At 52.3% G+C, this 11,897-nt stretch overlaps 1 protein-coding gene across 1 annotated transcript in view; it reads right to left on the bottom strand.

The window, feature by feature from the left end:
- Window positions 1-3,027: 3,027 nt before the first annotated feature.
- The window catches only part of MRTFA (myocardin related transcription factor A), a 44,628-nt gene continuing 35,758 nt past the window's right edge, over window positions 3,028-11,897 (bottom strand). Inside the window, exons 6-14 of the mRNA XM_042890431.1 lie at window positions 10,884-11,059; window positions 10,264-10,419; window positions 9,510-9,763; window positions 9,001-9,172; window positions 7,599-8,705; window positions 6,336-6,464; window positions 4,521-4,733; window positions 4,068-4,128; window positions 3,028-3,655 (exon numbers count right to left, since the gene is read on the bottom strand). Coding sequence (XP_042746365.1) covers window positions 3,156-3,655; window positions 4,068-4,128; window positions 4,521-4,733; window positions 6,336-6,464; window positions 7,599-8,705; window positions 9,001-9,172; window positions 9,510-9,763; window positions 10,264-10,419; window positions 10,884-11,059 — 2,768 coding nt within the window. The 3' untranslated portion in view covers window positions 3,028-3,155. The remainder of the gene's footprint in view (window positions 3,656-4,067; window positions 4,129-4,520; window positions 4,734-6,335; window positions 6,465-7,598; window positions 8,706-9,000; window positions 9,173-9,509; window positions 9,764-10,263; window positions 10,420-10,883; window positions 11,060-11,897) is intronic.

Raw genomic sequence — 11,897 nt, 5'->3', positions numbered from 1 at the left:
CTTCGGCTTTGTTTTTCCATGGGACCGGGGCTAACTAAATTCCTTGTTGAGCAGATTGCCCACAAAGCTGTGGGTGCCCCATCCCTGGAGGCACTCGAGGCTAAGTTGGATGGGGCCCTGAGCAGCTGAGCTGGAGGGGGGGGGGGGCAGCCCTACTATTCCTCAAGCTCTGCAGCCTCATCTCTTGCAGCAGGGTCCAGGGCAGCCCACGGTGCTGTTAGGAGGCTGAAAGGAGCTACTTGTGCTCCTCCTGCCCTGAGGCCTTTGGTGGTTGCTCAGGTTTTGGAAGGACCCGGAGAGCTCACCCACCCCTCAGCTGGAACAGGCAGCAGCGCCAGGCCCTCCCACCAGCACCACAGAGAAGTTTCGGAGCACGTGGCCGTTTGGAATTTTTTTAATAAAATGTTTTGTTTTTTTTCTTTCAAATATTTGTAACTGAAAAAATAATTCAATTTAAAGATCCATTCTCTCCCCCATTAACTTGTCACTCTTATCCTTTTCCAGTTGAATACTCGCTCTGGATCCGACACCCCAACACCGTCCGTCTCAGATGGTGCCGATCACCCCTCGCCGTTTGCTGCATAGTGGAAGGGAGAGTTCGTGCTAGTCAAATACACGTTACAAACAAGTAGTGGTTACAGCAGAAAGATTCAGGATTACATTCAAGGTAGAGGCAGAACATCAGACTTCTTGTTTTTCCCAGTGGGTGCAGAAATGTACGTCCAGGGGAATACCTCTTCCAACAAAGAACTATTGAACTATTATTCAAACAAATAATAGTAAGAAAGCAGAGAACTGGGCTAGCCTGCTCTGGGCACATCTTGGGGAAAAGACCTCTATTATTATTTGCTAGGATGAGACGCCCCGTTCCCACTGCCCTTAGCCACCAGGTTATCACTGCTGTGCTGGCAGAAGCCCTTTGTGCAGGGGGCCCCAGCAGCCTCGCTGCGTTCCTCAGCTGGTTTCAAGTACATTGGGCCAAAGTAATGTATTCCTACAGCTTTCGTAAGGGGAGGTGGGTGAGCAAAGGCCAACAGCGGTGCATAGAAACTGAGCCTTTTGCCACCCACCCAGGGGAAGGGTGAAACCAGTAAGGGGCGCTGGCACCTCTGCCAGCAAGGGCTGGGGGCCCCGGCCCAGCACAAAGAACCATGGCTGAGTCAGGCCTGGGGTGCAGGTGGAGTGCTCCCACCTTCCGTAGGAGAGAATTGCACTTGGATACTTTTATTCTTTATTTGCTGGTTGCCACTTTGTAATTATTTGTACAAAAGAAGAAATCACGCAGGTGTTTCTTTTTTGGGGGGGGGGGGGGGCTGCTCTCTGCAGGCTAAAAGCAGCTGATTTTGCTTGAGTTTGAGGAAAAGGCAGCCTCATTTTTCCTCCTTAACATGTGAAATACTTCATGGAGGAAAGATCTTCCTCCTGCTCCCCTGCCACACTTTTCTCCTATGCTGTCTGCCTCCTGTGCCATGTGGTCCCATGGCCAGTCAGCTGTCCTGGGTGGGCTCTGACACTGTCCTTGTTCATATCTCAAAGCAAAGAGTCAGGGCCTGTGCTGCGAGAGCTCTGCAGCATGATTTCTAATGTGCTCCTGCCTCTGCTCCTCTGTGCCAGGTTCCTGCTTCCCAGTACACACAACGCACAACCACCATAATCATGCTGGGCCTGAGAAATGAGAAGTGAGGAAGGCAAGAGTGGAAGGAAGGGGCAGGGATGGATGGTCCACCAGTCCCAGTTACTGGTTTTTATGATGGGACTGGGGCTTGGGCAACAGAAGGAGTGGGGGCAGAAAGGCAGCTGCCAGCAGGCATCCCCCACAAATGATTAAGGAAGTGGCTCCCCATGTAGCTGACAAGCAGATCGGGCTCAGGAAGGCAGGACTTTCTCCCAGCTGCACTGCAAGTGTGAGCTCAACCAGCTGCCAGGTCAGTTCCTGACAGCGAGTACTGTGGGGCTGCAAGTGCACAGGAATGGAGGTTCCAGGCCACAGCTGATTGCTGTGTTTGCCTCTTAACACTGAGGTGTGGGCACAGCAGAGCAGAGCAGAGACAGAAGCCCATCAGTTCTCCTCAGAAAGGGCCCCCCACAGTAGCGCTCCTGAGCCAGCACAAACCCTCTCAGCAGTGCCTCTTCCCTTTCCTTGCTGCTGGGGCTGACATCCTTCTCTCCTTGGGGCTGGAGGGCAGTTTTGGAGGTGGGAGGAGCTCTTCTTTACACCTGGGTCACCTGCTGCAGGGAGGCAGTAGCACAGCTGAAGGCAGGAGAAAGATTGCACGTGGCCCTTAATGATATGTTTACTCGATGGCAGCTGTGCCCCTCTGCACTCCCCAGGACAGTGGGCTGATGCCCTGCTCAGCTTGGGGGCAGTGAGCAGAGTGCCTGCAGGCTGACTCCAGGCACAGCTGGAGACCTGGGTCAGTGAAGGACAGATCTAACCTGGATTTTAGCACCTTAAAAGTCTGTTTTTGCAGCCCAAAGCAAGTGAAGCAAGTGGCAGCCTTTGCCAAGCTCAGCAGGACTTTAGAAACCAGCTCAGAGAGTACCAGGTTGGTGGGAAACTCCGGTTTCCTTTGGCTACATTTGGAAAAGGTGCCTGTTCTGCCTATTCCTTACAGCCCTGTGGCAGAGGTGACCCCTGACGGATGGCACAGGGGCAGCAGGCAGCTCTCCTGGCAGCTCCCTCCTCTGTGCCCTGCTCCAGAGGTAGAATAATCCCCTTCCGCAACCATTAACCGGGGCAGCTGGGGCTGTGTAATGCTCCAGATCTGCCAGCAAGGAGTGGGATGCTGCTTTCAGAAGGGCTCAGGTCCGCTCACACCCTGTCCTGCTGCAAGAAGCATTCATCACCTGCAGCTCTATGCCCACATCCTGCAGGAGGGAGCGGGGCTGCTAGCTCTGCTCTCGCCCCAGAGCTGCAGCCATTCTCCTGGCCCCACTGCTCTGCTGGCAGTGGTTTAAGCAGCGGGTCTGCCCTTGCTGCCACTGCTGGCTTCATAGGGGAGGAACACTGTGGGGGAGGAGTATAGATACTAGGAGCTCCTTTTTTTTTTTTTTCTCTTTCTTTTGTTTCTGGGGTTTCTTTTGGTTGACTGGCCTCTTCCCCCTGCATGCCCGTGCCCTCCCGCACCCATTCCCTTCAGTCTCTGCTCACAGAGTTACAAGCACGAATCCCAGTGCAGCTGCAGATCATGTCCATCAAGGAAGTCTGTGGAAAAGAGGCTGGGAGCCGTGGTGCTGAGGGGGGCCAGGCTCATGACAGATCCCCCCGGCAACTCCAGCCAGTCCATGCTGTCCAAATTAGCCTCAGCCAGATCCAAGGCTATGCCCCCGGCCGGCTCGTGAGCAAAGTGCAATTCCGAGGTGTCCATGGGTGAAGGCGGGTGGTCCAGGATGGCCGAGCTGCTCAGCATCTCACTGTGGAGGTCATCGATCAAGGACAGGGGCTCAGGCCCATCGTGGCCTGCCGTCAGCAGCGGGAGGCCGGTGCTGCTCTCCAGGAAGTCCTCCAGCCGCCCCACGGGCACCGTCTGCCCCAGCGACACCGGCACCGCCAGCTCTGAGGAATGGTGGCTGCTGGGCGGTGAGGAGCAGGCCGGGGCTGCAGGTGGTTCTTTTCCAGCTGGGGATGACTGATCCTTGAAGTCAGCAGAAATCTCTGCAAGGGAACAAACACGCCATCCAGGTGAGGAGACGCATGGCCAAACACCGCAGCGATTCCTCCCACCCAGCATGGCAACCTGGACCCCCCCAGGATCGAACCATCACTGAGCACAGACAGGGATAAGGAATCTGCCCATGCCTGCGTTCTGCTGCCTGAAGGGAGTTTGTGGTGTGCCCACAGGGAACCCAAGCATTGGCTCAGAGCAGAGACGTGCCCAGAGCTGATGCAGCACAGCAACCAAGCAGCTTTTCAATCCTATTAATGCCCATCTGACATCTCCCTTAGTGCTTTAATGACTGCTAGGGACACAGAAGTAAAGACCTTGGTCATGACACATGCTCCTCTCAGTGCTCTATAATCCCTGGGTCAAACCCACTGGATGGGAAATGCAGGTTTGTCTCCTTACCTCCACTTTCTATGAGAATGTCAAACAAGTCATCCATCTGCTGGCTGGAACAGCCATTCTCCTGGGGAGAGCAAGCACAGGATTAGCTTCCTATTACAGGGGAGCTTCCCTCCAGCAAGACACTTGGCTGCTGGCTCTCCTCCCTCATCCCAGTAACAGGGCTGTCACACTGCATGGACAGCACACAGACCCATGGCACCAGACTCCTCCATGATCCCAGGCTGCTACTGGAGGCAAAGGTGCAGTCAGCAACTGCTCTAACACCCACTGGGCACTGAGCAGTTTGGGATCTTTTCCTGGGCATGGGATCTTCCCCAGGCCCTCCAGAATGAATTTCAAGAAGGAATTTGGATAGAAAGGTTCAGAAGGGGTTGTTTTGTCTCTGTTCTCCTTCAGTGGCCCAGGTCAGGAATCTAAGTGGAATTACAGCAGCACCTTTCCTCCTGTTCTCACCTGGGTCTTTGGCTGCTGCTTCATGGCCTCTTCATAGCCCGGTGGCTGTTTCAGTGGGACTGAGGGGACAGGGAGAGGTGGTGGAGGAGGTCCAAAAAGCGATGTATGCTGCTGCTTCTGCTGCTTCTGCTGCTTCTGCTGCTGCTGCTGCTGTTGCTCCAGGTCCATCTGGGAAGGGGAGGGGGCAGCAGGAGAGCTGGGCTGGGATGAGGGCTGTGCAGAGCAAAGACATAAGGAATGATCAGGAAAAAGCTCATGGTTTCTTTAGCGAATGTCACTCCTTCTCTTGCCTGGGCATCACTCCTCTCAGCAGCCTGGCTTCTGTGCACTCCATGCACTATGCACCGATGACACAGAGACAGACTTCCCCTCAACTCAGCTGGAAATCTCTCACTGATATTTTTTATGCTAAGACAACCACACCACAAACCACCATCAGGCTGCTCCATGATGGGGAAAGCCTCATTGGTCCAAGTGGGGAACTCCTGGGACTTTGGAAGAGGGCACTTCCCTCACTTTGTTCAGCCTCCAAGCCAGGCCCTCTCCTTCATCCTCCCCTCTTCCCCTCCAGCGCTTGCTTTGGGGACACAAGCAGGTTTCATTAGTGGCAAATTCCACAGCCTGAGGGTGTGAAGATCACCAGAGCACTCAGCAGTACCAGAGGTCTCCAAAGGAAACCCCAAGTGTTGTTGCAGGAAGCGGAGCTGGTGACTCAGCTTCACCAGATGAATCAGCACACTGCTGCCCAAAAGAAATGTTACCATGTGGACAGGGTCTTTGCCTCTGCAGTGGTTACAAGTGAACCACATTGACACTTGCTCTGCCAGAGCAGTGATCCCCAGGCAGTTTGAGCCTTTTACATGTTGATGCTCTACCTCATCCTGTTTTCCCTGGAAATCTCTCTGTCTGCTCTGCGGCTTCTGCGTACAGACACAGCCCCAGGCGCCTGCCCACTGAGCTGCTCTGGGGTTCTCTGTCTGCCTGAGAGGGGCACAGGTTTTCAGGGACCCTCTGTGGAAGCCATCGAGGCAGAAAGGCTGCAGGTTTGTAGGAGCTGAGAAAGACAATGTGCTGTGTAACAACATGCAGGGAGGCAAAAGGATTTGGGGAGTTGCTCCAGATGCCTCCACAGCATGCAAGCCAAGGGATTCTAAGGGAAATCAGTTTCTTCATTTACCTTCTGCATTTCCTCAAAGGTCTCAACGTGAACTAAGGCACCAAGCCTTTGCAAAATGGGTGTCCCGCTCTGACTGTGCTAGAAATTAATCCTACCTTTTTATCCTTTCCAGGACCTGACTCAGAAATGATCCTCCAAAGTCTAAAAATTCTTTGTAGAAATATTTCTGTCTCTTAGTTACATGGTAGAGAGCAAGCTAAGTCATCCCTGATGTGGGCTAGCAAGGGAGGAGGTGCACAGCAGGATGTCTTTACAGCTGTCACTTGGAGAAGGGATGATGCCAGAGGTGCTCTCTTCCTCCAGTCTGCACTGCACATCACAAAGACACAATGAACAGGTATGGTCTCTGCAGAGCAACCCCCTCTTCATTTCAGCAGCAATCCTTCAGGAATTGTGAGCACCATTACAAGCCCAGGCCGCCCACTCTGACCTTTCATCGTTTTTAATTGGTAGAAACCCTTGCAGAAACACTGGCTGATATTTCACCCAGCTATGGCAGAAGCTGCTGTGAGCCCTCACTGACTGTGATGACAGGCTCTGACCAGGAGTGGGTGAATGTGTTCCCTCCCAACCAGTGCTACGAACCTTGCAGCAGGCAAAGGAAAACAAAGGGAAAAAGCAAGCAGGCGGCACGCTACCTTTCTGACAGGTTGGTTCAGGCCTCTGGGCTGCTGCTGCTGCTGCTGTGGTGTGGGAGGCTGAGGAGTGCTTGCAGGTGGCTGACACTGCAGTTGGCTGGAAGTTTTAGTGGGCGATGATTGTACTCTCTGGAAAGAAGAAGTGAGAAACTGTTCCCCTGACACAACGTGGAGATAATTGTGATTCTTAAAGGATTTACGAAGTCTGTTTTGTCCTCACTCTTTAATCTTTGTGAACTGCAATCATTCTGTCTCACCAAGCAGAGAAATCAAAGTGCAGCAGAATTTGGCATCCTCAATGAGGAGGCAATGCCAGGCTAAGCCCCTTGGCTCTCCGTGGCTTCCTCGGAGTGGCAGCACTGCCACAGCACCTACCGCTAATCCATGCATTTCTGGAGCAGCAGCTGGAGCTGCAGTGTGAGGAGTGATGCTGAGCCCTGGCATTTAGCTGATTTGCATCTCGCCTGCTGCACAGCAAATGCAGCCTGCTCAGGGCCTGTCACTGATAGCAGACACTGCCACTGCTCTGCAGCAGGCGCAAGAAATGTGGCAGCAGAGAATGGAAACGTTCCCTGATTCCGTGGAAGATGCTGGAGTTTGACTTATGCCATAAAACATATTTATGCCTTCCTGGAAAAAGCTCTTAGAACATTTCTGCTAAATGCTGGATTCATGCCAACAGGGGAATAGTGGATCATCGCTGATGAAAGACACTGCTAACCCTGAAATATTGACATGCATTAAAACAGAGCAGTCAAGATGAAAAAGTCTGCTCTGAGGGTCTGACTTCAGCTCTCAGCAGACAAAGTGATGTATCTATCATTCTGAGTACAATCTCTCCAATAAGGAACAAGGGGTGAAATACACCCTGCTTTTTCTAATGCCACAGGCACAGTTGTTTTTTTTGAGAAGTAGCAAAATGTGCCTGCAAACCCTTGTCCTCCAAGCCTGAGATCTTGCCTCATGGGAGGCAGAACCGTGTGTTTGTGAGAGCGCTGGACAGCCTGTGATGCACAGACATGCACTGCTGTACACAGCTCAGCACTGCCAAATCACAGTCTTTATGGTGAAGATTTACTTGCACTGTTCTGATGTACGTAGCCATGAACTACTAGCCACCATCACAAGTGTCTCGGACATTTATTTTGGCATTCACTGAGTTGAATTTCCAACACAGGAAGTGATCCTATGGTAACCTAGACCCTAGCGTGAAGAGGAAGAGGGGAGTCCGACAGCGGCTATGGGGTTGGGATCTGAGCCTACCTGTGGGGTCGGGCAGCTGCTCACTGTCTTCCCCTGGGGTGAGAGGCCCTGCCTCTCGGCGCTCTGCTTGGTCACGGTGAGGACGATGTGGGTCCCTGTGGAGTCGGTGATGAGGGTTGGAGGAGGAGTGCCCTTGATCAGGGCGCTCCCTTGCTGGCCAAGGAACAGCCGCGGGCTGTGGGACTGGCACGGCGGCTCTGCTTCCGTGGCTGGCACCTCCTGCTTCACCATCACGGCTTTCTTTGGCACTGGGCTTGGGTTCGAAGTGTCCATTTGGCTAGAGGTTGGTGTGGGGTTGAATTGGTCGGTTTGGCCACTGGATTGCTTTGCATACTGGCAGCTCGGAAAACCGTTTTCACTCTTGACCTGGATACCAAATGCTACTGGGTTGGAGGGGAGAGCTGTTCCTTCTCCCGCAGCCGCCGGGGCTGGTAGTGACTGCTGAGCGCGTTTCTCCTGCTCCAGCTGTAGTCTGAGCATCTCAACCAACTGCTGCTTCTGCTTCAGCATGCGGGTGAGCTCCTCGATCTGTTTGTCCTTTTCCTGCAGCATCTGATCTTTGTCCCTAACTTCTGCATCCCTGCTGTTCCCGGTGCTGCACCGCTCCGACCTGGGTGCCGCGCTGACGCTGCAGGAGGCAGACTTGGAGCTCTCTTCCTTCACCAGGAACTGCACTGGAGACGCTTGCAGGGTGAGTTGGGTCAGAGGCGAAGTCACCATCTCCCCAAAGGTGTCCCCAGTGGCTGAATTCTCATCCCCTGTGCTCATTTGTGAGCGTTCCGAAGGAGTGGGAGAAACAGGCGGAGTCGAGCCGGTGCTGCCAAACTTCATCACACCACCACCAGTGACTGTGGCCACAACTACTTCTGCTGGTGCGATGCCAGTGGTGACCAGGGCTGGCCCCGTGCTCAGCCTGGCAGCTGGGAAAGCAACCACTACCTCAGCAGCTTTGGGGAGAATGGCTGCAGTGCTGGGCTTGGGAGTGGAGGTTGTTTGGCCGGCTGCGCCGTTCTGCTCTTGGTAAGCTCTGAGCCGCTCAATCAGTTCCGTCTTTGTGCCCGAGACAGGCAAGGCCCTCAGCTTCAGCTCTTGCTTCAGCTCTGCCACCTGATGGGGGTTGAAAGAGGGCAACATTAAGACAGCAAGCACAATAACCACAACTATTATCAGCTGCTAGAGCCCTGGGGCAAAGGAGCAAGCTGACCCCCTGCAGGCCAGCAGACTTGCATCTCAGGTCCAGGCTGCAGGGCAGCACTGCCAGCTGTTAGCCTTAGCTACCACCAGTCCATGTCAGCTCTGCTCCAGGGCGCAAAGGTGACTCAGCGCTGACTCTCATCACTGACAATGGCAAAACAAAACAGCTGTACGATTCCACAGGACTGAGAGCAGCACCAACTTTTACCTTCATCTCATCCAGGTTGGCAGGGAGAGGGCCTGGCTTGCCCACTACAGCATTACTGTTTTGTCGCATCAGCCCACCGGAACCAGAGGATACCGAAGATGTGCTATTGACTGCAGCAGAGAGACTGCGTATGGCTGGGGCACTGGCACCAGTCTGCTGCTCTCCTGGAGGCCTGCAGGAAGAGAGAAACCACAGCCATCGAAATCGAGGCAGAAAGGCACTGGAGGCTCTCAGTACAGGAGCAGCCTGCCAAGAGGATCTGTGTACCTATGTATGCCAACAATCATAGAGGTCCAGAAACACCCTAGGCATTAAAGCACGCCTTTGGCTATATTCATCCCTAGGCTATACCCATCTCCAACACTGGCCCTCTCTGAGGCCCACTATAACTCAACAAGACTGAGTGCATCACACACCCGTTCACCGCACCACACACGTAGAACACAATGTGTTTGGTAATAGCACTGGGAAAGGCCTTCCTAAGAGAGAGCTACACCTAGGACCCATACTTTGGTGGAGCTGGCAGGATGGTCTGATAGTTGTAGTGCTGCTGCTGTTGCTGGTTGAGGATCTGAAGCTGGAGAAAGAGTTGCTGCTGCTGCAGTATTTTGGCATAGGATGAATCCATGGGAGGAGCTCCTTTGTCCTGCTTTTGGTCCGGAGGAATATACTGATGATATTTAAGCTTCTTGACTTTCGGCTTCAGCTCCTTGGCTTTCTTACTGCGCTGAGACTTCTCACTAGCAGACTTGGGCTGGCTTTGCTATTTAGAAGAAAAGAAGGAAGCAAATAAGAATGGAAACCCTGAAATAACACAAGGCCCCACATAAACCAGAAAGCACACTGGGATTTTTGTTTCAAAATTCTCCACATCTGACCTCAGGGTCTTTCCACGCCTCCCTAACTCAAGCAATACTACAGCCACAGCACCCACAGGAGCACTGTAACACCGCTCACAGCAAAGCAGCCATTCATCTTTCCCAGCACACCAGACCACTCATCCATCAGGCTCACTAACTCTACTTATAAATAACACCAACTGATTCAAAACGTTCTGCATTTAGGACCCATTTCACAGAAGGTGAACAGCTCACGGAATAGAAGAACCTATTAAATATATTGCTCAAATAGGGTCAGAGGAAGACACTGGTATATAAGCCTTCTTAGCCTCTGTTAACATAGCACTTTCAACTCCAAGTCTTCTTCAGAATAATCATCTCATCTTTTTTCTGAATACACCAATGAAGAAACCATCCAAAGTACCTTAATGAGCGTCGGTGGGGGCTTGGCAGCAGGAAGACCTGCTCCATTGGTAAGACTGGGGGGCAGAAGAGGTGGAGGTGGCAGAGGCGGGGGCGGCTGTTCAGGTAGGAAAAGTGTTTCATTGGAGTCTGCACTAATCTGCAATTGGGATGTACCCTGCAGGGACAGAGAAAGGCATAATGAGAACACGAACAAGGAGGGAAGCATTTTAACAGAGTGGTGGGAAGTGCCCACTTAAGGGGGAGCAGCAGAGTATTCAAGTGATTAATTAGATTCCTTTAACCCACTCCATTTGTCCCCAAGAAGCACCACAACTTCCAAGGGCAGAGAAGGAATCAAAATCCTAGACTTGCATGTCCAGCTTTGCTTGCCTGAATCAGCTGCACGCCTGCCCAGCCTGCCTCACCAGCCAGGACCGTCCCATTCCCCACATGACACCACTATGGGCACTTCTGAATGACCAGAGGACATCACCGGTGCCACACGCAACTAAGACCCCTTGTGAAATCTCACTGATTATGCTGTGACCTTTTCGGAGTCTCTTAGCCTTGCATTTTAGGATCCCTTGCCATGAATCAGCAGTAGCTCCAGGGCACTGAAGGAGGCCACCACGTTCTCACCTGAGCTAGCGATGTGCCAGTGGTGGTAGGGAGAGGGTCACAAATCCGTGAGTCCATTGGCGATGGGACAGACCCCTGGGACTCATGGCTGGCTGGCTGTTCTGGGGAGAGGGCATCACTGCTGTCCTCGTCGAAGGAGGAATTGTCTGCAACCTTTGGGTAGTTCACCTGTCCAACTGAAAATACAAACATTGCCCATGGGTTTCCAAGTGGAATTAGAAATTGTTTCACTTGCCACTAGATGCTTCACAAAGAAAATGAAGGCATGAGAACTGTGTCTGAGTTAAAGTGTCATACAAAAGAGAGAAAATGAAACCCAAGTTGGATCCATTTGAAGTGTTTATATTCATCTCTGCTATCAGCAGAATGCACAGATATGGACTGGGGTGAACCACTTCTCTTGCTTCTCCACAAGATGAGATCAAGAAGCACAACACGAGCTACTGAAGCCAAACCCAGGGCTGAAGCACGGCCTATTTGCTGACCATGCGGCACCAAAGAAAAAGGTCAGTGTAGGGCTGAGTCATGCTTTCTTTGGTGTTCACCCTAGGTGGTGGAAGATAGAATCACTCTTCAAGACAGAATCCTGAGTTGTCCTCTACTTTTATAAGCAACAGGGTCTGTGGATTTAGTGGCCCTGACTGCTATTAACATTTCTGTCTGTCTACACATCCCACATACAGCAACTTATCTCAAATTAATCCTGGTAAGCAGAAAATACTATCATTTGCACCTAACATAACTGAAATCCATGGAGATGTGTTCTGCTCAGAGTCAGAAGGAAGCCACTTCTCTAATATGCCAGCTCACAAGCTCACTCTTTCTATTCTTCTGCCATTTCCTGTGCAATAGTTAAGCCAGGCCTCCCCCAGCACTGCCCTTTTCCTTTTTTTCATGACAAGTATGCAGCCTTGCTCACAGTTGTGTTCCATCTGTCTTTAAAATAGCTGTGTGTGTTTGAGGGAAAGAGTAACCACAGTCGTGCACAGAACGCCCAGTCAGGGAAGATGGGAA

The sequence above is a fragment of the Lagopus leucura genome, unplaced genomic scaffold, assembly GCF_019238085.1.
Source record: "Lagopus leucura isolate 7727_CA_CO unplaced genomic scaffold, USGS_WTPT01 Super-Scaffold_100159, whole genome shotgun sequence".
NCBI classification, from domain to species: Eukaryota; Metazoa; Chordata; class Aves; order Galliformes; family Phasianidae; genus Lagopus; species Lagopus leucura.
Note: the sequence above shows the minus strand (reverse complement) of the source record. Positions and strands in the feature narration are given on the sequence as shown.